Source organism: Mytilus edulis, chromosome 5 (genome assembly GCF_963676685.1).
Source record: "Mytilus edulis chromosome 5, xbMytEdul2.2, whole genome shotgun sequence".
Classification (NCBI taxonomy): Eukaryota; Metazoa; Mollusca; class Bivalvia; order Mytilida; family Mytilidae; genus Mytilus; species Mytilus edulis.
Window position 1 is genome coordinate 66,460,854 of NC_092348.1, and position 25,472 is coordinate 66,486,325.

The window sequence follows — 25,472 nt, forward strand, 5'->3', positions numbered from 1 at the left end:
TCTACAAAAGACTCATCAGTGACGCACGAATCCAAAAAGTTAAAAGGGCCAAATAAAGTACGAAGTTGAAGAACAGTACGGAACAAAATTCCCAAAAGTTTTGCCAAATACAGCTAAGGTAATCTATGTCTGAGGTAGAAAAGCCTTACAATTTCAAAATTTCCAAATTTTGTAAACAGTTAATTTATAAATATAACCATATCAATGGTTATTCATGTCAGCACAAAAGTGCTGACTACTGGGCTGGTGATACCCTCGGAGAAATAAATCTCCACCAGCAGTGGCATCGACCCAGTGGTTGTAAATAAACTCATCATAGAAACCAGGACTAAATTTTGTATTTACGCCAGACGCGCGTTTCGTCTACAAAAGACTCATCAGTGACGCTCAAATCCAAAACGTTAAAAGGGCCAAATAAAGTATGAAGTTAGAGAGCAGTACGCACCAAAGTTCCTTAAAGTTTTGCCAAATACAGCTAAGGTAATCTATGCCTGAGTAGAAAAGCCTCAGCATAAAGTGAAACCCTGTGGCATGCAACTAATACCTACCTCAAGTGTTTTGACTCCGGATTCAATGCATTAAAGGTTAAACTATAATTTAAAATGAATAGGGATTGTGCCCATGGGACACATATGATGCCCTGCTTGCATATAACGTTACAAAGGGACATAACTCAAGAACGGTAAAAGTGACGCTACCAAAATTGATCTGTATATTGTGGTAATAAGCATTATGTATAAAAAAGAGGGACGAAAGATACCAAAGGGACAGACAAACTCATAAATCTAAAACAAACTGACAACGCCATGGCTAAAAATGAAAAAGACAAACAGAAAAACAATAGTACACTTGATACAACATAGAAAACTAAAGAATAAACAACACGAACCCCACCAAAAACTAGGGGTGATCTCAGGTGCTCCGGAAGGGTAAGCAGATCCTGCTCCACATGTGGCACCCGTCGTGTTGCTTATGTGATTACAAATCCGGTAAATAGTCTAATTCGGTAGGTCACATTCATGAAAGGGAAGGGGATTTTGTAGTTACGACGTAAGGAACATATCCGATATCATTTGTGAAACGGTTATTCCATATCGGTCAACCAACTCGTGATGGCGTCCGTAAAATTTACGAAGGGATGATTTCAACTTCACCATTTGGAACTTTTGGTTTAATAGCTTCCTTGCGAGCAGTAACCCTCTATCAAGAAAATCATGATAGGAAATGCAAGCACGGGAATATCGTATCAATTGGGAGATATATACCCCGTATGCAGGTGCTACTGGAATGTTGCTACTTAGAAATGGAAAGTTCACAATTGGAAAGCTGAAATCATCTCTTTTGTCGTAAAGTTTTAAAACAGACCCTCATTGTCAATTTCTAGATGTAAGTCAAGATATGAAGCCGACTTAACTGTATCTGTAGTATCCTTTATCTCCAATTCGATGGGATAGATGCGTTCCACATAGTCACCAAATTTTGAATTGTTTAGTGAAAGAACGTCATCTATATAGCGGAAAGTAGAGTTAAAGGATATTGCTAACTTCTTATCTTTCTTCCTAAGAAGTTCCTGCATGAAGTCAGCCTCATAATAATAAAGAAACAAGTCGGCAAGTAGAAGGGCACAGTTTGTTCCCATTGGTATAAGTTTCATAACATTTGATTGAGGCACACTTACGTTAGAGAACAGAAACGGAAAATTCAGCAAATTGTTCATTTGTTAAGGGGCATAAATCTAGATAGGTAAAGATGTCGCCCCCTAAATTCAAACTTGCTCTTTGTGTCGTGGTAATAAGCCTTGTATAAGTTTCATAACATTTGGTTGAGGCAAAATAAAGTTAGAGAACGGAAACCAGTTTCGGAACGTACAGACGTACGGACGAACGTACATACGGACAGGGGTATAACTTAATGCCCCCTTCGCGACGGTTGGGGCATAAAAAGAGTTGACATTTAATAATCAACACATGAATGCATTCTTGTTAATGAATCTTTTCCGAAAATTTAGAATATAATAACAATTTACACAAACATCAATTATTTACTGATGCACATTTTATTTATCAAATCAATCTCTTAAAGTAGCACAACACAAAGATGTTGTTCACTCCAATCATACAATTTTAAACAAGTGTTATTTCTTTTATCCAGCTTTAAAATTTTAAAAAGAGGAACCAAAATAAAGAAGAAAGAAAAATCTTTCAAAAAGTGATAATTTTATTAATTACATCATTATTACATAATTGATTTTTGTGTAATTAGTGGCCATACTATGATGTCCACACTATAATAAAATTAGCTTCTTTTTTATTGATAGCATCCCAAAATTTTTAAAGATTTTTGTGCAACACAGTTTGACCTTCAAAACTGAGTCATATTGTTTTACATTCTCCCGTCAAGAAAGGCAATAGTAGTTTACCGCTATTTCATAGTCGTAAATAGATTTTACAAATTCAGGTCACAAACCAAAACTGAGAGAAACACTTCAAATATAAGAGGAAACAAAACGAAACAACAGAAACAATGAACTGCCACAAAAACAAACACCAACATACATATAAACGGACTATTTGATAACAGTTGCCATACTCCTGATTTGGTACAGGACTTTGTAAGAAAAATGGAGGGTTGAACCTGGTGTTATGGCTTGCCAAACCTCCCGCTTATATGGTAATGTTCAAAATGACAACATTACGTGACAGGAATACAGTACAAGTAAATGCAAGAACATTCCGTACAGTGAAATATATAAAATAAATAATATAATAGTTCATTTCAACATGTAAACCACAGAATAACAACGACCACATAAAATCAATTTACGTTGGAACACAAATACAGCACAAATGAATAATGAACTGTATTTCATACGAATGTATCAACGCTACAAAAAGTGACGTCACAGGTATATTTCTAAAAATACAATATGAAATTGGGATTAAGTTTGTAATGGTGTTATTTGATGTCTTTTCTATCCATTACAAGAATATTTATATAAAGTTGTGTTAGTAATGGTGTAATTATTTGCATTTTATAACCATGACGGTTTTTCTTCTGAACCAAACTGTGTTAAAACAAATAAATCCTGTTCGTATAGTCACTTTAAACCAAAAAGAAGATCAATGAAATTTTCAACCTCAATTCATAAGAAATCACTGCACAGGGTCATGTTTTTCTCTGGCTGTTTATGACGTCTTTACATTAAATCCATGGGATGTTGGATGTGTACGGATTGATAGTTTAGTCTTAAATGTATGATTTTGTTATTAGTTGTTAGTGGCTTTGAACTAGCTGTCAGATAACTGCGAGTACTCTCAGATCTGTTCATTGGGTCTTTTTGTGTCGGGATGTATAAGTACCCGGCCACGTCCACTTGTTTTTTTGTCCATCTGATGGGTTAAGCCTTTTTCAACTGATTTTTATAGTTCGTTCTTATGTTGTACTGTTATACCACTGTCCCAGGTTAGGGGAAGGGTTGGGATCCCGCTAACATGTTTAAACCCGCCACACTATTTATGTATGTGCCTGTCCCAAGTCAGGAGCCTGTAATTCAGTGGTTGTCGTTTGTTTATGTGTTACATATTTGTTTTTCGTCCATTTTTTTTTATATGAATAAGGCCGTTAGTTTTCTCGTTTGAATTGTTTTACATTGTCTTATCGGGGCCTTTTATAGCTGACTATGCTGTATGGGCTTTGCTCATTGTTGAAGGACGTACGGTGACCTATAGTTGTTAATGTCTGTGTCATTTTGATCTCGTGAGGACAGTTGTCAAATTGGCAATCATACCACATTTTTTTTTTTATATATTAATTGGATATAAAAATTTGTTCTATTGATGTTTTTAGAAATCTGAGCCACGGTTATAAAGATAACTTGTCAAGGAGAAACATGTAGGCATATAGAAGCTAATTTCATTTTAAAACTACTATTTCATGACAACTAAGTATGTGTCACGAATAAATACCCGGCCACGTCCACTTGTTTTTTTGTCCATCTGATGGGTTAAGCCTTTTTCAACTGATTTTTATAGTTCGTTCTTATGTTGTACTGTTATACCACTGTCCCAGGTTAGGGGAAGGTTGGGATCCCGCTAACATGTTTAAACCCGCCACACTATTTATGTATGTGCCTGTCCCAAGTCAGGAGCCTGTAATTCAGTGGTTGTCGTTTGTTTATGTGTTACATATTTGTTTTTCGTCCATTTTTTTTTATATGAATAAGGCCGTTAGTTTTCTCGTTTGAATTGTTTTACATTGTCTTATCGGGGCCTTTTATAGCTGACTATGCTGTATGGGCTTTGCTCATTGTTGAAGGACGTACGTATCTTCCTATTTGAACCTCATTCGCTTCAATATTATTCACACATGTACCATAGGGATACTTCAGGATTGTTCTTTAATCATAAATCATTTAGGATTTGACCAGTTAGAAAACATTCTATTTCAGCAATTCTAAATATATAAAGATAATGCACAACCTATGCTTCAAAACTCAGATCTGGCGGTAGACGTTATATCATTATTGACCTTGCTGTAAGTCAGTTGCTCCTAATATGGTCAAAATTCCACCCACATGAATAAAAACCAACTAAGAATTGCGCATTGCATTTAAATTTTTTTCAATATGGATTTCATTTGGTTAGTAAATTAAACAAAGATATTTTGTTTTTAAAATTTTCACAAAAAAGTAAGCTATGCAATGGTACACAAAATTATCAGTCGGTCAGTCTAGAGGATTCTTATGGGGGATTTCTATAATTTTAATTGTATCTATTTATCTGGATAATTTCCTTTTTAAGTTTGATTTTATGTTTTGTACAGATAAAAATAGTTTTCCTAACTATTTAATTTCATTTAATATTGTTAATAAAAATCACCGAACAAAAGAATAATGTCATTCTTTTCTTTTATATACTGACTTTATCAGCTCGCCCTAGCGGGCTCGCTTGATAATCTTACTGATAAAGTCAGTATACAAAAAACAAAAATGTCATTATTACATATGTATATGAGGGTCTAAATACGTAAGTATGAGTTAATTTTTGCCATTTTAATGTATGTCATTCGGCACTATCTTTGTCATAAATAAACTAAACTCATTTTGACTCCATTACAATAGTAAGTATGTGACTACATTTGATAAATTATTTTTAACAGAATGAAAAGATGGTTGGTAAATATTTGATTAACTTAATCACAGTTGATGGCGAACATAGAACCATTTACTGTGCAAGAACTTACTTGCTACGACTGTTACATAGAATGTAAAATTTAGACTGCCGTGTACATTGGTCACTATACATTGGTAATCTCCCTCATCATCAACCTGGGCATCTCTCATTATCAGTGAGTACCTGCGCATCTTTGTCTACAAGAAAGAAATATATACTGTCAAGAAACTCATAATACTACAAAGAACATTTTACACGCGCGTCTGGCGTACTAAATCATAATCCTGGTACCTTTGATAACTATTTTCACCACTTGGTCGATGCCATTGTTGGTGGACGTTTCGTCCTCGAGGGTATTACCAGCCCAGTAGTCAGCACTTCGGTGTTGACTTGAATATCAATTATGTGGTAATTTTAATAAATTTCCTATTTACAAAAATTTGAATTTTTCGAAAAACTATGTATTTTTTTATCCCAGGAATAGATTACATTACCCGTCTTTGGCACAACTTTTTGGAATGTTTAATCCTTAATGCTCTTCAACTTTGGCTTTATAACTATTTTGATATGATCGTCACTGATGAGTCTTATGTAGACGAAACGCGCGTCTGGCGTACTAAATTATAACCCTGGTACCTTTGATAACTATTTACACCATTGTGGATGTCATGTACATAGATCCTGTTGGGTAAGGATATTATGTACAAAATATCAAATGAAACACACATTTATCTTGAAGGACGCACTTAATTCAATGAGACAGGCAGACAGATGTATAGAAGAACAATTAAAAACTAGATGAAATAGTATACCCTTCCTTTGGATCAGAGGAATAAAAATACTATATCTGGACACACAAATTGCAAAATAATAAAGGTTTGATCATTCTAGCATTTAGTTGTACAAAGACAACAATCTGTATATTTTATCCATTTGGTGTTATGCAGGCAACAATCAGTCAATCAATCAATCAATCAATCTACTGAAATTCAAATTTGATTAAAAATCTTTACACAGTTCATAAGTAAAGTCAGGTGGGAAATACCTCTCATTAACAAGTGTACATGTGCTGAAATGGCTTACTTGCTTTACATTTTGTGATTGAAATCTTGTTGGAGTCTGTAATATGAAGGGTTTACTACAGGTATCACATAAACGTAACATCCATATAAATGCGGTCAAGGTTGGGTCCAGTCCATACATAAAATAAAGTTAACCTATTACCTATAGTAATTGATAAACTACCAAATCACAAAAACTGAAAATTGTCCACTAAACCATGAACAAAGTCAGGGTCAGATGAAAACTCCCAGACAGTCATCATACCATATCATACACCAAATATATCTACAGCTGACATATTGTTTATAGTATCAGAAACCACCAAAACTAAATATTGACCAATGAACCAAGAAAATTAGGTCAAGATTAGACGGAACCTGCCTGTCAGACATGTACACTTAACAGTTATTCCATTGACGAAATTTAGTTGAACTATTGTTTATAGTATCTAAGATCGGACTTGATCATGCAAATTTAACCTTGATCACTGACCCATGTACGGTGAACCTTGCAAGGATTTAAATATAGTTTATCCAATTGATCATTAAAAGTGAGTATTTTACACGACAAACAAAAATTTATAAGTATTTTTCAAACAGACGATGAACCATGGAAACGAGGTCAATCACAAAGCACTTATAACAGACTGAAATTTTGTAATATCAGGCATCTACATGCAAGATATGAAGCATATAGGTCCTCCACCTCCTGAAATTTAAAGCTTTATACAAGCAGTTTTCGATTTCACCATCTCCAGATTGTAATTTATGTATCTGTCTTATAACTCTCGACGCAGTTGAAGACAAAATCCTTTACGATATGTTTAAATAAAATTTCTTTAATATTTACAATATATTCTTGGAACCATGCATGCTGACATATGAATGAATTCTTGCTAAAACACAATGTATTATTTCTTATGTCCAATAAATAGTAACTATAAGTAGTTAGGTAACAAAGCTCAGCACTAAGGCAGCTTCTTTCTTTCTTTTTTTTTGGCGGGGGGGGGGGGGGGGGGGGGAGGGTGATACAAAGAAAGAGATCTTTAGCATTTGAAATCTTAATAAAATAAAGTGTGGTCTATCTTTTACATTGATATACAGAGTTGACAAAAATGTAAAATAGGAAAAATACCGAACTTCAAGGGATATTCAAAACGAAAAAGCCTTTATAAAATGGTAAAATCAAAAGCTTAAACATATCTAACGAATGGAAAACAACTGTCATAATATTTTGGCGAAACAACTGTCATAATATTTTACATACTAAGTAGGCCCATATAGCACTGTTTTTAGTTACCATGTTTTGTCTTTTATCTATTTTACGCACAAGGTACCTTTTTGTGTTTGTTCCCCTACATTAATTATATTATGTACACATGTATGTATATGTTTAATCAAGTTTATATGTTGAAAACTAGTATATAAATGTACATTTGTGTAACATAATCTGTTGATACAGCCTCATATGATTACACTAATTAAATGAATTAATATGCATTACATATAAGAGGAGAACGACGACACAACATTGAAATGTAAACCACATAGAAACGAACTAAGCATTAGACAAAATCCGATGAGAATAACAAATATAACATCAAAACTAAATACATCAATTTGGGATAGACAAGTACCGTGACACGTCTACACTACCAATGTCTTGACTTGAACTACAAATATGTAAAATGGAAATTGAAAATGGTGAATTTGTCAAAGAAACAACAACCCGTCCAAAGCAGTAGACAACCGATGCACACCGATTGGTCTTCAACACGGCGAGAAAAAGCCCGAACACATAGGCGGGCTTCAGCTGGCCCCTAAACCTAGATGTGTACTAGTTCAGTAAAAATGGACGTCACACTAAACTCAAAAACATTTAAATGAAGTTAAATTAAAAAACCATACAATATTAACAATGGTCAAAGGCTTCTGACTTGGGACAGGCGCAAACATGCGGCGGGGTTAAACCTGTTTTGTGAGATCTCAATCCTCCCCTATAACTCTAGCCAATGTAGAATAAAAAATCACACAGCAATACGTACAGTAAAACTCAGTTTAAAAGAAGTCCAAGTTCGATTTCAGAATAGGTACAAACAGAAATTATTTAAACTAAGCAAAATAAAAATGAAGATGGCCTCAGCTGGCCTCTAAATAAAAATGTGTACAAGTTCAGTGAAAATTAACGTCATACTTAACTAAAAAACATATAAACGAACTGAAATTAAATAAAAACAACAGAAGACTAACAAAGAACAGAGGCTCCTGACTTGGGACAGGCACATGTTTTGTTAGATCTTAACCCTTCCCTTATACCTCTGACCAATGCAGTAAAAACAAGCAAACAGCAATACGCACAGTAATCTCAGTTTCAATGAAGTCAGAGCCCGATGACAATGATACACAAAATAGCAAAGGACTACTAGCAGGTTATGTCTTCATCATATGAAAATCAAGCACAATCCCTCCCGTTAGAGGTTTAGTATCATACCATCATAAGATTTATGAAAAGAACATAACCCTTATCATGCCAACAACTGGTTTTAGAATAAATGTGTTTATTTCTGATGCAAAGACCGTAGTAGTAAATCAATATTTATACTAAAATATGCAATCTTTAATGACCTGAAACAGTATCGTAACTATATCCCTTCTGAATAAGTCTGATGAAAGGTTTGGTAAGCTTTTGATGTGAATGCCGATATTTTTGTGCTTTGTATTAAAGATTTGATGTGAAATGCCTGAACGTATATAACGTCTGCATGTTGATTTATATTTACGAAGCAGTCCATGTACCGATGATAAAATTTAGTAAACGTTTTGACTAGTTTGTGATATCGAAAACCCTTGTGTAATAAATTTTCAGTAATACAGAGATTTCTTGCGCTAAAATCAAACACGTTGTTACATACATGAGCGAAACGAACAAGTTAAGATTTATGTATATAAACACCAAAAGATGGTGACAAGGGATCGATCGTCACCATCTAAAAATTAATAATTACCAATATGAAATGAAAAAATCATCTCTTTTATCATTAATTTTGCTATTACGCTTCCCGTTAAAGATATAGATATCAAGATACAGGAAAGGGAAGTGTTCATTGTTAGTATTAGCTTTATTTAAATTCAGTTCAGCAGGATAAATCTATTTAGTGTTCATACTGAATTCGTCATTATTGAGAGCCAAAATGTCATCCAAATACCTAAAAGTGTTATACGTTCAGGTATTCCACATCCAATCTTTTTTGGAAATATTCTTTATAAAGCACAAAAATGTCAGTATTCACCTCAAAAGCTTACAAAATCATTAAAGAGACTTATAAAGTAGGCATACAGTTACGATACTGTTGTCAGGTCATCAAATATTGCATATTTTGGCTTTAATATTGATTCACTTATAGGTTCTTTGCATCGGAACTAAACACATTTATTTTTAAAAAACAGTTGTTGGCATGACACGGGTTATGTTCTTCATATATATTTTATGATAGTATGATACTTAACCCCTAACGGGAGGGATTGTGCCTGATATTCATATGATGAAGACATAATCTTTCAATCAGTTTAATTGAGGTCTGGAGCTGGCATGTCAGTTAACTGCTAGTAGCTGTTGTTATTTATGTATTATTGTAATTTTATTTATTTTCTTTTGTTACATCTTCTGACATCGGACTGGGACTTCTCTTGAACTGAATTTTAATGTGCGTATTGTTATGCGTTTACGTATATACTAAATTTAGTCCTGGTATCTATGATGAGTTTATTTACAACCACTGGGTCGATGCCACTGCTGGTGGAAATTTATTTCCCCGAGGGTATCACAAGCCCAGTAGTCAGCATTTTTTGTGCTGACATGAATTGTCATTGATATTGTTATATTTAAATATTGAATTTTTTGAAATACTAATATAAAAAAGAAGATGTGGTATGATTGCCAATAAGACAACTATCCACAAAAGACCAAAATGACACAGACATTAACAACTATAGATCATCGTACGGCCTTCAACAATGAGCAAAGCCCATACCGTATAGTCAGCTATAAAATGCCCCGATAAGACAATGTAAAACAATTCAAAGGAGAAAACTAACGGCCTTATCTATGTACAAAAATGAACGAAAAACAAATATGTAACAAATAAACAAACGACAACCACTGAATTACAGGCTCCTGACTTTGGACAGGCACATACATAAATAATAAGGTTTTTCTACCTCAGGCATAGATTACCTTAGCTGTATTTGGCAAAACTTTTAGGAATTTTGGTCCTCAATACTCTTCAACTTCGTACTTTATTTGGCTTTTTTTTTTAAAACTTTTTTGGATTCGAGCGTCACTGATGAGTCTTTTGTAGACGAAAAGCGCGTGTGGCGTATATACTAAATTAAGTCCTGGTATCTATGATGAGTTTATTGTTATGCGTTTACTTTTCTACATTGACTAGACGTATAGGGGGAGGGTTGAGATCTCATAAACATGTTTAACCCCGCCGCAATTTTGCGCCTGTCCCAAGTTAGGAGCCTCTAACCTTTGTTAGCTATAGTCTTGTATGATTTTTAATTTTAGTTTCTTGTGTATAATTCGGAGTTTAGTATGACGTCCATTATTACTGTACTAGCATACATATTTTTAAGGGGCCAGCTGAAGGACGCCAACGGGTGTGGGAATTCCTCGCTACATTGAAGACCCATTGGTGGACTTCAGCTGTTGTCTGCTCTAAAGACGGGTTGTTGTCGCTTTGACACATTCCTTATTTCCTTTCTCAATTTCATTTAAATTTTGTATCAAATGTTGTTTTAATGGATCTTTGCTGATTTTTATCACAAATTGTTACTCATAACAATAAAGAAACAGGACCGCAATAAGTGGCGCACAGTTAGTCCCCATTGGAATTCCGATAACTTGACGATATACGGAATCTCTATAGCAATCAAAAATGGTTGTCTCGAAAGAATTAAAGGGCAGTTATTGTATCAAAGCAGGTCCAAATGGCATAGTTCTTTCGTTTGTTGTTACTTGAATATGACCTAAACCAGTTTAAACATATATTTTCGCATTCTGACTTTTTAAATGCCCATTTAATTTATAGGTGTGTGATTTCTTTCTGAATAAGATTATGAGGCAAAGTGGTATATATGGTAGAAAAATCAAAACTTTGAACAGATCTGAAATCACCAATATAAGCATGCAATTTATCAAGTACTTCCAACGCTTTTTTGACATTATAAAAGTAATTAATTCCACTACTTTTCAAATGCCTTATTTGTACAATTTATTACCATGTTTATGATTGTACCAAGTGTACTAGTAAATAGAATAGACAGTTTATTAGTAGAAAAAAATGACTTGAAGATGAAATCAATCTATATTTGTGAGGTGTTTTGTGCAGCTTCGGAAGCCTTTACATAGTTGGAACTTTAATTGTATTCGGTTCTGCTTGTAAAGAGGGAGCTTTAAGTTTATTTTTGTTATAGATGTTATTTTCAGAAATTGGAGTCAGTTGGAATGTTGGTGAATTCCTGATTTCATTTTGCAGAACCTCAATGTAAAATTTACCTCAAACAAACATAATATTATTAGCAGCCTTAGCCGGGACAAAAACAAATTCCTTTGCGAGTTATTTTAGCTTATGTTTGATACTAGAAATAGGACGATTATGGTTTATTTAGGAGTAAAATGTTCTTTAAAATGTTTAATACAAATATCAGCTATGTTTAATACTTGATTAAAAAAAGATTCTAAGGATTTTGTGTCAGCTATTTCTCGTTTTATCCGTTTCGAGCAGTAAGTATGATGTGAGTCATCGAAGCTGATACGACACTCATTCAAATTAATAATTGACGGGGGATGATATTTAGGTCATTAACTAAAGAATGATTTCAACTCACGGTCATGAACGATCTTAAGGTCTCCTATTTTAACATGGGAAGTGGGGCAATAAATGTATTCGGAATTACTGTAATTTCATGACGTATGTGTATTGTCACTGATATAAATTGATATGAGAGTGATGTCCCTTTATGGCTAAGGCTTAGTGAGATACCGCGCCAGAAAAAAATTGTAATTTTCATAAAGTTAACCTACATGATGGAATCAGAAATGGAAGCATTGGTTAAACAAATGTCAAAAGATCGTTTTCAACGTCTTCTAGAAGACATGCAAAGTATGCAAGAAGATTTGTTAGACCCCGAGGTGGACTTTTCAAATCAAAACAAAACAAATATGGCGTCATATTCCGAGGTACTGTCAAATACAAACATAAACACAAATCAAAACAAACCAGCTGGGACTGATAATATTACAGATGAATCATATGATCCAAGTGACTACATAAAACCAATATTTCTGACAGAGATACCGATGTATTTGTATTTCGAGACCCCTATGGCTTACGAACATAGAAATATACAACGCCATTGATACAAAAATTCCAGCTGAACGGATAAAAGGTATTCAGAGAATCCGTGATATGTGGCGCATTTACATGGATACTGAGGAAGACAAACTGTCTCTGTTAGTGACAGGAATGAACTTGCGTGGCAGGCAAGTTTCCCTGCACTCTCAAAATCCCCGAAATCCAGTCAATTTACAACCAGATACCATCAGAATTATAGTGAAAAATGTGCCGATTTCAGCTGATGATGGGCAAATACATAGAGCCCATACATTACAGGGTTGTGACATACAGAGTCTTAATAGAAAACGGTTAAGGGTAAAAAATCACTAACTGTCAAACTGGAGACAGAATTATTATTAGTAAGTTGTTAGAAAAACCTATAGCCAGAAGTTTACAAATAGGCAAATACATGGCCATAGTTATGCATAGTGGACAACCTGAATTTGAAAACAGAGGCTCTAACAGTGATGGCAATACAAAACCATGCTATAAATGCCTGCAAGTGGGTCATTTTGTGTATGACTGTCCAAATGATTGGGTGTGTAGAAAATGCAAATTACCAGGTCACAAAATGATTGATTGTCCTAATACATTCCAAGTAGTAGGCAACAAAGAAGAACAAATAGTGACCACTGATGAATCTGTTACAGTAGATGATTCTCAGTTAACTGAACAGGCTGAGAAACTAAACCCAAAGACAAATGTGGAAAACAAACCAACAGGTAGAAATACAAAAACAACAGACACTAATTCAAACAATGCAAATAAGACAAATTCTGCAAAACCAAGAAAAGGAAAGGCTAGTGTGAATGAGACAAGTTCAAGCAATTCTGACAAAGCACAATTATATATAGACAAATTTATGAACACACCACAATGTCAACGCAGGAATCTGTCTCCGCATCATACCCAACCTACACCCCCAGAGAACTTCCATGACAGGACTACTGGTAATAACGGCCCCAAGAAGGCCAAAGCTTTATAACTGTAGTCATATAGACAATGTAAGATATTTTAATGTAAATATTACAGTACAATGATCTTCTATCTATATATGATATAAACCAAAAAAAAAAAAAAAAAATGAAAAGAAAAAAAAGCTTTCAGCTCTTTAAAAGAGTTAACTTCAATGTGTTGATGTTGTTGATTGTGAAGTTGACTATTGGTCATAAATGCAACTCTTGTGCATGTTTTTATAAATGCAAACTCAAAGCCTTTTTTCCAAAGGCTTTGCTCAGCTGTAACAAAAGATATATAAAGTGTGAGATGTATATGTCAAAAAGAAATATATTATCAACTATTTTTGATTTCATTGAAGTATCTCATGAAATGTATGTATGCACGATGTGCATTATTGCTTCAATATTATTTACAACTATGGTGTTTACTATTAGTCAATCGCTGAAAAAAATCGAACAGCGAATATTTATTGATATATTTATCATACTACTAGTATGTTGGTTTTTATCTGCCCTATTTTTAGCGCAAGTATACAAATGCTGTTTGCTATTAATAGTAAATGAACTATTGTTGACATTAAGTAAAACAATGAATGCATGTATATACAACTTTTCACTGTTTAAAATGTATAAATACTTACCCCAATGTCAGCGTATTCATCCATACAGATTATACTGTATTTGTAGTTCAACAAAATATATTTTTGAAGCATATTTGAATATAGCGGTATATGTAATAAATTCACGAAATGCACTATTGAATATTCCTTTAAACTTCCTAATAAGTACAAGTAAAATATCTTGCAAACAGTTTACCTTTTTAGTAAGCAAAGCCAACACAATTTTTAAAGCAAACGATGAAGTTTATTATCCTAAATTTGTTTACATTCTCCATTTCAATTATTCAAATAAAAGTATATGCACACATTATGTGAATAAGACACGTATATCAAACAGATATATCCATTCGAATAGTCATTGTAAGGCTGTAGCAAATCACACGTGGATGTTGATTATTTCAGTGTCAATTTTATTGTCTATTGATTTTTACAAAACAAGGTCAAATCAGGCCAGTAAATTAAATGCCGTATTCACAGGTAGCGTGTTTTATTTGCTACCTGTAATTTTCACGGGTGTCATTCGGTTTAACGAGAGAAATGATCGTGAAGGAATATCGAACGGCGGTCAAGTATTGAGAGACGATCGTGAAAGTTCTGGTAACGGATCTTGAAAGACATTTAATCGAGAAGACATATGAAAGGTCAATTAATATTCTAATTCAATTAATTACACAGACAAATTAATGACAAAATAAAACTGTCTATCAAAATGGTTCGACATTATGATCAGTATATATATGTGAGAATATCAGTTTTAAAAGGCAACAAACAAAAGGCAGATTGCTTCTCGACATTTCAATGACATATAAAATGTAAACAAACATGATTTTTTCACAAATTCGACTAGAAAAACTACTTTTATCCGAATAAGGGCATTCTATTTGAATCAATCAAATAGTTCTCATAGTTAGTGTGTATAAACATAATCTGAAACATGGTAAAGAAAGAACTATTTACACAAAAAATGATTTTTCGGATCGTGAAAGATCACGTATTGCATTTTTGAAGATCGTGAAGAATCTGATGCTACGAAAACATTCAAATTATTCTTCAATTATATCATAATTAATATTTGTTATTGGTATTGAAAAAAGCCAGATAGGTCAACATCCTCAATAGGTTTAAGCATTTAAAAGTATTAATATTTTTAGAAAATGAAATGTAAAATAGTTGGATGATTGTAGAATGAAGCTTTTTATTGTCATAAGAAGTACACACTTATCACGAGTTATAAGATACCCACATTTTGTATATTGGCTCCTATAAACTACATGTCCGTCAGACAGGATTCACCTGACCCCGAATTTGTCTCATTTCATGGATGAAGATTCATGGTTGTGGTCAAGTCCGTATCGCGGATTCGTTAAGCTTTAGGATAAGTAAAATCACAAAAATACTGAACTCCGAGGAAAATTCAAAAAGGATAACTGTCTGTTGTAATGATTGTAAGGTGTAGATTTTCGACTTCTGCAAAGTTTTAAATAACATCGAACTCATTATCATGCATCATTCGGCAATGTTTGTTTTATGTTGTTTAGCCTTTTGGATATACACCTGTATGCTATAGCGCCAAGGTAATCCGTGTATGGTGTACATGTCTGTCTGCATGTTTCATATATGACCATGATGGCGTCAATTGTATTTGATATATTGAATTATAGTAAGATGTTTAAGTCTGGCTGTCGGTCAACGTTCATATACTTTTGACCTTATGTTCCGAATTAATTGGCCAAGCATAACTTTTACATTTGTCAGTTTCTAAGGCACTGTAAGAATCGGAACACATTTATTTGGTGTACGGGATATTTGTAGAGATCTGTATGGCATGGTTCATCTGACCTTGAACTCTTTTTATGAACTATTGACAATCTTAAGCGCATTTGACACTTCTAGGAAAACCCTTGATATTACAGACGTTTAACAAATATACTATCATATGTAAAGAAGACGAGACATTGCAGTATTTGAGATCTGGTATTCTATAGTCTGTAGTATATGGTTAAATCAATCCACATCTGCGTTGTGTATCAAGAACTTAAGAAAGTACTGTTGCACAAAATGTTGGTTATCGTTCAATCTCAAATTACTCATGAAAGATGCTGTTTTGCTGTAATATTTTGTTTGATGGATATCATTTTGGTTTAAACGTTGCATATCCATATTATTGGCTAAATAGTGTCGGTCTTTCTGAATTGCTCTTGACCGATTCTTAGAGCTGAATCTTTCACACTTATTTAGACATGTTTTTAGTTGTTGTTTTTTTTTTTTACTTTCGAGGTAAAGTGTTGAATAAAAAAAACCCAGCTTTAATGTTAATCCTTATCAAAATAGTTACAGGCTTCAACCAGTTGCAGGTTTATCAATGGTAAAAGAAATACTGATTTCTGATTACTAGTATTAAGTCTGGTCACGCATTATCTTTCACGATAAAAATAATGCGTTGCCTGATCTTTCACGATCAAGTTTGATGGCAATTCAACAAATTCAAGGTTTTCATATACAAGTTAATGCTTATCAGGGAAGAACATAATATAATTTTACTGTACTATCAGATACACCAAAGATTAAATTTCAAATATATCATGATAAACTCAAATATGACCATTATAGTTACAAAAAACGTGTTATTTGTAATTAATTTCTTAGACATGCATTGCGCCTTTTGTGTTTTTTCATAAAGTACTGCATATTTTCTTTATCTTATTTCACAGTTATGTCGAGGGAGTTAAACCATTTTGACAGACATATTTTTTTGTTCGGATTTGTTCCGCGTTTTGAAAATTAAGCGATTTTATCAAAGATTCTGAACTAGAATTTACATTAAATGTCTTTCACGAAAAAAATTAAAAGAATTAAAATTAAACCTGCAGTTATTGATTCTACGGATCATCAAAGTGTTTTTATGAAGTTTAGAACTGGTGCATCAGAAAAGGGAAGGGGTACTGGAAAATAAAAAATTCTATATTAGAAGATAATGACTACATACAATTAGTTAATAAAGAAATGGAAAGCTGCTTTAAGGGTAATCGTAATTTAAAAAACCTTGGTTTAGCATGGAATTATTTAAAATAAAGGTAAGGGAGGCAACTATAGCTTATTGTAAATCTAAAGCAAAATTTACAAGAGAAAACTTACGAACTCTTGATAAAAAATTAGAAATAATAAAATTGAAAATTAGAGATGAACAAGAATCTGGGAATAACGTTTTAGATAAAGATATTGAAGAACTTAAAAATAATATTGCCAAAATTTATGAACAAAACGCTAAAGGGGCTCAAATAAGATCACGAGAGAAATGGGTTGAATTCGTGAATTTGGGGAGAAAAATAACTCGTACTTTTTAGGTTTAGAAAAACAGAGACAGGTAAAAAGGTCAATCAATAAAATAAAAAGGGGAAAATGGTGAGATTTTAACGGATCAAAGTGATATACTTTGTAGTATTAGAGAATACTATAAAAAGTTATACTCGACGCAAAGCCCTGATAAAACATTCAGCGACAAATATATATATTTGAGACAAAACTCGATAAAGAAATGGATAAAAATGATAAATTACTCTGCGATTGGGATATTACAGTAGAAGAATGCTCAGATGATATTTATAAGATGAAACTCAATAAATCCCCTGGATTAGACGGTTTAACCAGTTGAATTTTATAGAAAATTTTCGGATAACTTAAAGTTCATTGTAGTAAACATTCTTAATATTGGATATAAAGATCAAACACTTATTTACGCGTGTGGCGTACTAAATTATAATCCGGGTACATATTCACAGCGTACAAGTGTATTAACGCTTTTGTTTAAAAAAAAAAGTGATCCATTGTCACTAGATAATTACCGTCCTATTTCTCTTTTAAATATTGACATGAAACTTCTATCGTACGCTCTAGCACAACGATTGAAAAAATCTTACCAAAATTTATTAAAGAAGATCAGACTGGATATGTTAAAAATAGATTTATTGGTTTTAATCTTAGACGGATACAAGATATTATTGATTTTACTGATTTATACAAAATTGAGGTGGCTATAGTCTTTGTTGATTTTTCTAAAGCGTTTGACAATCTAAAATGGAATTTTATGTTTTCAGTTTTAAAACATTTTGGATTTAAAGAATCTTTTATAAGATGGGTTAAGACTTTATATAGCGATATTCAAACATGTGTAATGAATAATGGTTGGATATCTGAGGTCTTTAAAAACACAATGGGTATACGTCAAGGATGTTCTTTATCTGCGTTATTATTTGTTTTATCTGTGGAAATTATGGCTTCAAGATTAAGAAGTAATACTGATTTTAAAGGTATCCGAGTCAAATTAGATTGCAAAAACCATACTATAAAAATTTCGCAACTGGCAGATGATACTACTTTATTTTGTTGTTCTAAATATGATGTTCAAGAAGCTATAAATGAGATTGAAATTTTTGGTTCTTATTCAGGACTGAAATAAAACAGAAACAAAACAGAGGGATTATGGGTAGGAAAGCTTAAATCTTGTAAAGACAAAATTGAGGGAATCAACTGCAGCAATGGACCAGTTAAAACTCTTGGCATTTACTTTGGGCATTGTAGAGAATGTGAAAAACTAAATTGGGAAAGTAGAAGAAAAAGGTGAAAAAAATATTTTGTTCTTGGCAAAAAAGAAATCTTACTATTTTTGGAAAATGTTTGATAATTGAAACATTAATTTTGCCTATTTTTACTTTTGTTGGATCTGCTTGCAGAGTTCCAGAGAATTTTTTTAAAGAAATAGTAAAACGTTGTTTTAAATTCGTTTGGGATAATAAACCAGATAAAGTAAAAAGAAATTCAATTATTGGTTAATATGAAAAGGGGGGATTGGATATGATAGATATCAAAAGTTATTTCACTGCTTTAAAAGCTATGTGGGTAATAAGACTAGTAAATGATTGTGAAGGAGGGTGGACAATTATACCTCAACACTATTTTTATAATTTTGGGTCAAACTGGTTAGTGTTTCAAACAAACAGTGGGTATAACACAGACGAAAGCATTAAAAATATCCCAGATTTTTATAAAGATATTATTAAATGTTGGAAATTAACTGGTGGGGGTCTAACAAAAAAAAAACAGAAAAATTTACAGATATAAGAAAACAAATATTATGGAACAATAAATTTACTAAATTTGAAAATAAAGCTATATTTTATAAAAAAGACAAAAGCAATCTTATTTATGTAAATGATATTATAGATGAAAAAGGCTGTATTTCTCAAGACATCATTTAAAATTAACTAAAAAATAAATCAAATTGGATAGCTGAAATTAACTTAGTAAAGAAATCTATACCAAAAGACTGGGTAGCAATTTTAAAATCGGAAAATTCTATAAAAAGTATTGTTAATATAAAAAGAAACCAATTTATATTGGATGGGTTACCTATTAAATTAGAAGCATTAACAAATAAACTTTTATATAAGTCTCTGATAAATAAAAAAAAATTGAACCAGCTATTGGACCCAAAAAATTGCTGCGTATATTTGATATAGATGATGTGTTATATCAAAACTATCTATTTACATTTTTATTCAGATATTTAAAAGAAAATAAACTTAGAATTTTTAGATGGAAATTACTACAACATATTCTACCTACAAAGAAACTTTAATGCATGTGGAAAATTGTAAACAATAGTTCTTGTAATTTTTGTACACAAGAAGAAGATTAATATGATCACTTGTTTATACTGTGTCCGTATTTAAAACCTTTTTGGAATAAAATAAATGAAGTTTTAAAGAACAGTAAAACAACTTTTAAGATAAAACTAAGACACTTAGTATTTGGATATAAAACTTCTGAAGAAGAATATTTTGACTTAAACTATTTTTTAACAATTGTGGGTTTTTCAATTTACAAAGCCTACTACATATCTGATCAAAAGACAAAAAATGTCAACGTTTTCTCAATTTTTCTCAATGAGTTCAATAGAAGAGTATGTTTGAAAATTAAAAGTAATGTTTTAGCAACTATTAGAAAAAATATGAATAGTCATATTTTAAAAGTGATTAAGTGATAGTATTTAATATATACATGTATATGATGTGAAAAATGTAATATGTGTTTTACAACTAATCACTACCCTGAGTGATTAGTGGATTGTAACAGGAAACATCGGGAGGAGCTTGGACTCCTGAATGATATTGTAACAAGCCAATATTAGAAATAAATATTTATTTATGTTGTAAAAAAAGAAAAAAATATATATTAACATCTTTCCACACTTTGCTATAATTAAACACATAGTTTCGTTTTATCAAAATAGTCAGGAATTTGTTTTTTAACAGAATGATCATTAAAAATACAGGCAATATCTACAAAACCAAAACCTTTATTGACATATTTGATTTTAATGAAATGGTTTTATGATCTTCAGGGCGATCAATTTGGGGGAAACAGTTAAAAATAACAATATGCAATTATAAATGTTTCATCTGAATTTGTTTTTATTTAAATAATACCTTTGATCTTTTCTTATCATCAAACAATATTCCATCTCTATACCATATAATGGATGGTTTAGGGATGCCAATCACACCACATGTTAATTTAACGTCATTTCCTTCATTCTTGGTTACAATGGAATCACGTTGTGCTGGTCTGGAGTTCGGTTTCCAACTTGGGGACGAATCTGAAAAATAAAGTAATTATCACATCAAACATATTTGTAAATATTCTTTTTTGTGTAAATTTTATAAAAAAAAATCGAATATTTGGTTTATGTTTTGAAAGAAAAAGGGACCAACAACCATTTTCGTATGAAAATATTAAAGACTGCCATTTTAATAAAAACCAGTACAAACACACTCTACTGTATGATGATGACTAACGGTAAATAGCAGATTCATCATAAATAAGGTAGTTCATAAGGTAGTTCATAACATTACAGGGAGATTACTCTGTAAAATCGGCTGAACGTTTTAAAAACTTTCTATTGTTTAGGAAATATGAAGCTTCTCAATGATCAAAATTAGTGTTTGTCAAACTGCTATATATCCAAGTTTCAAAGGGTCAAAGTTAATATTTTGTAAAAATTTAATGATCATTGAACGAGCCAAATTAATTCCTGTCAAGGTGTTTGGTACCACCATGAGGAAGTGAAAGCAAATTCGGGCTTTGTTAAAAGATAAAAAACAAAATAGAATGAAAGGTTTGAGTATCTATTGTGTTCTCTGAAAGGTTGATGCTACACGTTGTATATTATTTGTGTACCAAGGATCTGAGCAAGTGATCTTTGTATATCTATTCTGTTCTATAAAAGGTTGATGCTATACGTTGTATATTATTTGTGTACCAATGATCTGAGCAAGTGCTGTTTGAGTATCTAGTGTGTTCTACTAAAGGTTGATGCTACACGTTGTATATTATTTGTGTACCAAGGATCTGAGCAAGTGCTGTTTGCGTATTTAGTGTTTTCTACGAAAGATTGGACTACACAGTGTTATAAAGTTTACCTCACTTTATTACTGTATCTTCTGTTAGTTATTGTAATTGACAGATCAGCAACTCTCACATGTCTGCACATTCTTAAATAAACATTTAATTTAAAAATAGATCAATTGAAGTTCTCATACACATGTTGGCATTCTGTAGTCTGACCATCAAACGATGTACTTGTTAATAAATTAGTTATAGAAACTGGATTGAGCTATTCCATAGCAAATATATTACACACTTTGGCGACGAGGAAAAAACTGGATATTAAAATAGATGTGAATTTCTACAAGTGACAATGCCGACTTACGGGAAATAAGACTCTTTTGATGAATCCGAAGATTGGACACAATATGTAGAAGGTATAGAACGTTATTTTAATGCTAATGAGATAGACGAAGAAGACCAGAAAAGGGATATTTTCTTAAGTGTATGCGGGAAGAATACCTATAAATTAATAAGGGATTTATTATAAGCACCAGCCAAACCAGAAAAGAAATCACTGGCCGATTTAACAAAACTAGTGAAAGCCCACCGAGATCCTGTACCATCAGAAATCATTCAGAGATTTTAATTTAACAGTAGAACAAGACACAGCGATGAGTCAGTGAGGACATTCATTGCAGCACTAAGAAGTCTGACAGAACACTGTAATTATGGTGACACGTTAAACGCGATGTTACGTGACAGGTTAGTCGTCGGGATAAAGAGTGACCGCATACAGAGGAGGCTGCTAGCAGAGCCGAATTTTAAATTTGAAAAGGCATTGGAAATTGCTAGCGCTATGGAGACTGCAGAGAAGAATGCACAGGACATCCAAGCGAGTTGGCCAAATGCAGCATTTCAGAAGAAAAAAAGTAACAAAGTTTCAAAACCATATACAAGAAACAACTCTGGGAATTCGAAACAAGGAGATTGTTACCGGTGTGGAGGAAATCACTTAGCCGCTGAATGCAGGTTTATGGATGTAAAATGCCACAGTTGTAAAATGAAAGGACATATCGCAAAGAAATGCCGTAACAAATCTGTCGATGGGAATTTAAGTGAAAATCACAGAGAGTTTAAATCACTTTTTAAACCACGTGCTCATTTCATGGAGCAGGATGAAAATAGCGAAAATGAAAGTGAAAATGAAGTTAACTCAGTTTTTCATTTTGGAAATAAACCTAATGAGGCATACAAAGTGCAATTCAATGTAAATGAATGTAAAATAGCCATGGAAATAGATACCGGAGCGTCAGTTTCTATCATGAGCGAGGATACTTACAAGGAATACAAGTCGAAATTCAGAATCGAACCGACAAGTGCTAAACTCTGAACATACATGGGAGAGCAGATTCCTGTAATAGGACGTGCAATCGTCAATGTCAACTACAAGAAAAAGCAAAATTGCCATTACTGATAGTGAAGCGTAAAGGTCCGAATTTACTTGGCCGAGATTGGTTGAACAAACTCTAACTGGATTGGAAGGATATTTTCTCTGTCGTTGGAAGTGATAATCAATCGAGTGGTTTAAATGTGATCTTGGAAGCAAATAAGGAGGTTTTCAAAGATGAACTTGGAACTGTAAAAGGCATGAAAGCCAAGATTTATGTCGATGAGAGTGCCGTACCGAAATATTTCAAGGCTCGCCCTTTGCCGTATGCGTTGAAGGATAAAGTGGAGATGGAACTTGAACGTCTTGAGAAGGAGGGTCAGATTCAGCAGGTGGAATTTTCCGACTGGGCCGCTCCGATAGTACCTGTAGTTAAGGAGAACGGATCTATTAGAATGTGTGATGACTACAAGGTAACCGTTAATGCCGTTTCAAAGTTGGATAATTATCCGATTCCTAAAACTGAGGATTTATACGCAACGCTTTGAGGAGGACAAAAATATACTAAATTGGATTTAAACCAAGCATATCAACAAATTGAACTTGATGAGGACAGTAAGAGGTATGTGACTATAAACACGAATAAGGGTTTATTCAGATACAACAGACTTCCGTATGGTGTTGCGTCCAGTCCAGGTATTTTCAAAAGAACACTTGAAAATGTTGTTCAAGGTATCGCCAATGTTTTGGTTCGAGTAGATGATATATTGATAACGGGTAAAACAAGGGAGGAACATATAAATACTCTTTCTGAGGTTTTGTCTGGGTTTCAGAGAATCGGAATTCGGTTAAAGAATCCGAAGTGTGTGTTCATGGCCGAAGAAGTTGTTTATTTGGGATTTAAAATAAACAACACACAGAATCTATCCAGTGGAGAGTAAAGTTGAGGCGATCGATAAAGCACCAAGTCCGACAAACGTGACAGAACTGAAAGCTTATCTTGGAATGCTGAACTATTACAATAGATTCTTAGCGAATTTCTCTCACTTGTTAAAGACGCTACATGTACTTCTACAGAAAGACACAAAATAGAGTTGTGAAAAAGAACAGGAAAAAGCGTTCATAAAGTCAAAACAGCTGTTGAAATCCGCATCAGTACTTGTACATTTCGATCCGAAAAAGAAATTAATCTTAGCATGTGATGCATCTCCGTATGGATTAGGCACCGTACTTTCGCATAAAATGGACAACGGCAGTGACAAACCAATAGCTTATACATCTCGAACACTTACATCAGCAGAGAAGAATTATTCCGTTCTTAAGAAGGAGAGTCTGGCCATAATATTTGGTATCAAGAAATTTCATCAATATTTGTATGGACACCCCGTTACAATCATAACCGATCACAAACCGCTCAGAGAAGATAAACCTATACCTACAATGGCCGCATCTCGAATTCAAAGGTGGGCACTGACGTTAGCTGCATATGAGTACACGATTGTATACAAAGAAGGGAGTCTAAATGGTAATTCGGATGAACTTAGTAGACTACCGCTGAAAACAAACATTGAAAAGACACCAACGCCAGGTGATACTATATTAGTAATGGAACATTTAGCCACTACGCCAGTTGATGATAAACAAATTCAAACGTGGACACGCATGGACACAATACTGTCTATGGTGCTTAGATACATTTTGACTGGATGGCCGTCAAAATGTCCAAGTGAAGACATAAGATCGTATCAAAGTAGAAAAATGAACTGTGTATTCAGGACGGATGCATATTGGGAGGAAGGGTAATTATACCACAACCAGTACGTGAAGCAATGTTAAATGAATTACACCTAGGACATCCAGGGATTACTAGAATGAAAAGTCTAGCAAGAAGCTATATATGGTAGCCGGGAATGGACAATGACTTGTAATTAACTGTTGTTAATTGTTACAGTTGTCAGGAAAACCGCAAATTACCAGCAGAAGCACCGTTACATCCATGGGAATATCCGAGCCATCCGTGGTCAAGAATACACATAGACTTTGCAGGACTTTCATGAACAAATCATTTCTAATCATGGTTGATGCGTATTCAAAATGGATAGACATACACGTCATGAATTCTACAACATCCGAAGCTACGATTGCAAAACTTCAACAAACGTTTGCAACACATGGAGTATGTGATCTCATTATTAGTGATAATGGAGCCGCATTTACTAGTAAGGAATTCGCCGATTATGTGAAATCAAATGGAATTGAACATCGCACTTCCGCGCCGTGGCAACCAGCCAGTAATGGTTGTGCTGAACGAGCAGTTCAGAGTTTCAAAGAAGGTATGAAGAAAATCAAAGAAGGAACTGTCCAGGAAAAATTGAACCGTTTTCTTTACAACTACCGTATAACGCCACCAACAACGACAGGATTGGCACCGTCAGAATTGTTGATGAAAAGGAAACTCAAGTCACGTCTAGATTTAGTTTTTCCAAA

At 33.3% G+C, this 25,472-nt stretch overlaps 1 protein-coding gene across 2 annotated transcripts in view; it reads right to left on the minus strand.

Moving 5' to 3' along the window:
• Positions 1 to 25,472, minus strand: part of LOC139524322 (uncharacterized) — a 60,623-nt gene that overhangs the window by 11,519 nt on the left and 23,632 nt on the right. For both annotated transcript variants that reach the window (XM_071319072.1, XM_071319071.1), the window contains 2 exons: positions 20,698 to 20,867; positions 5,242 to 5,368 (listed from right to left, as the gene is read on the minus strand). In XM_071319072.1, the coding sequence (XP_071175173.1) occupies positions 5,242 to 5,368; positions 20,698 to 20,867 (297 nt within the window). The remainder of the gene's footprint in view (positions 1 to 5,241; positions 5,369 to 20,697; positions 20,868 to 25,472) is intronic.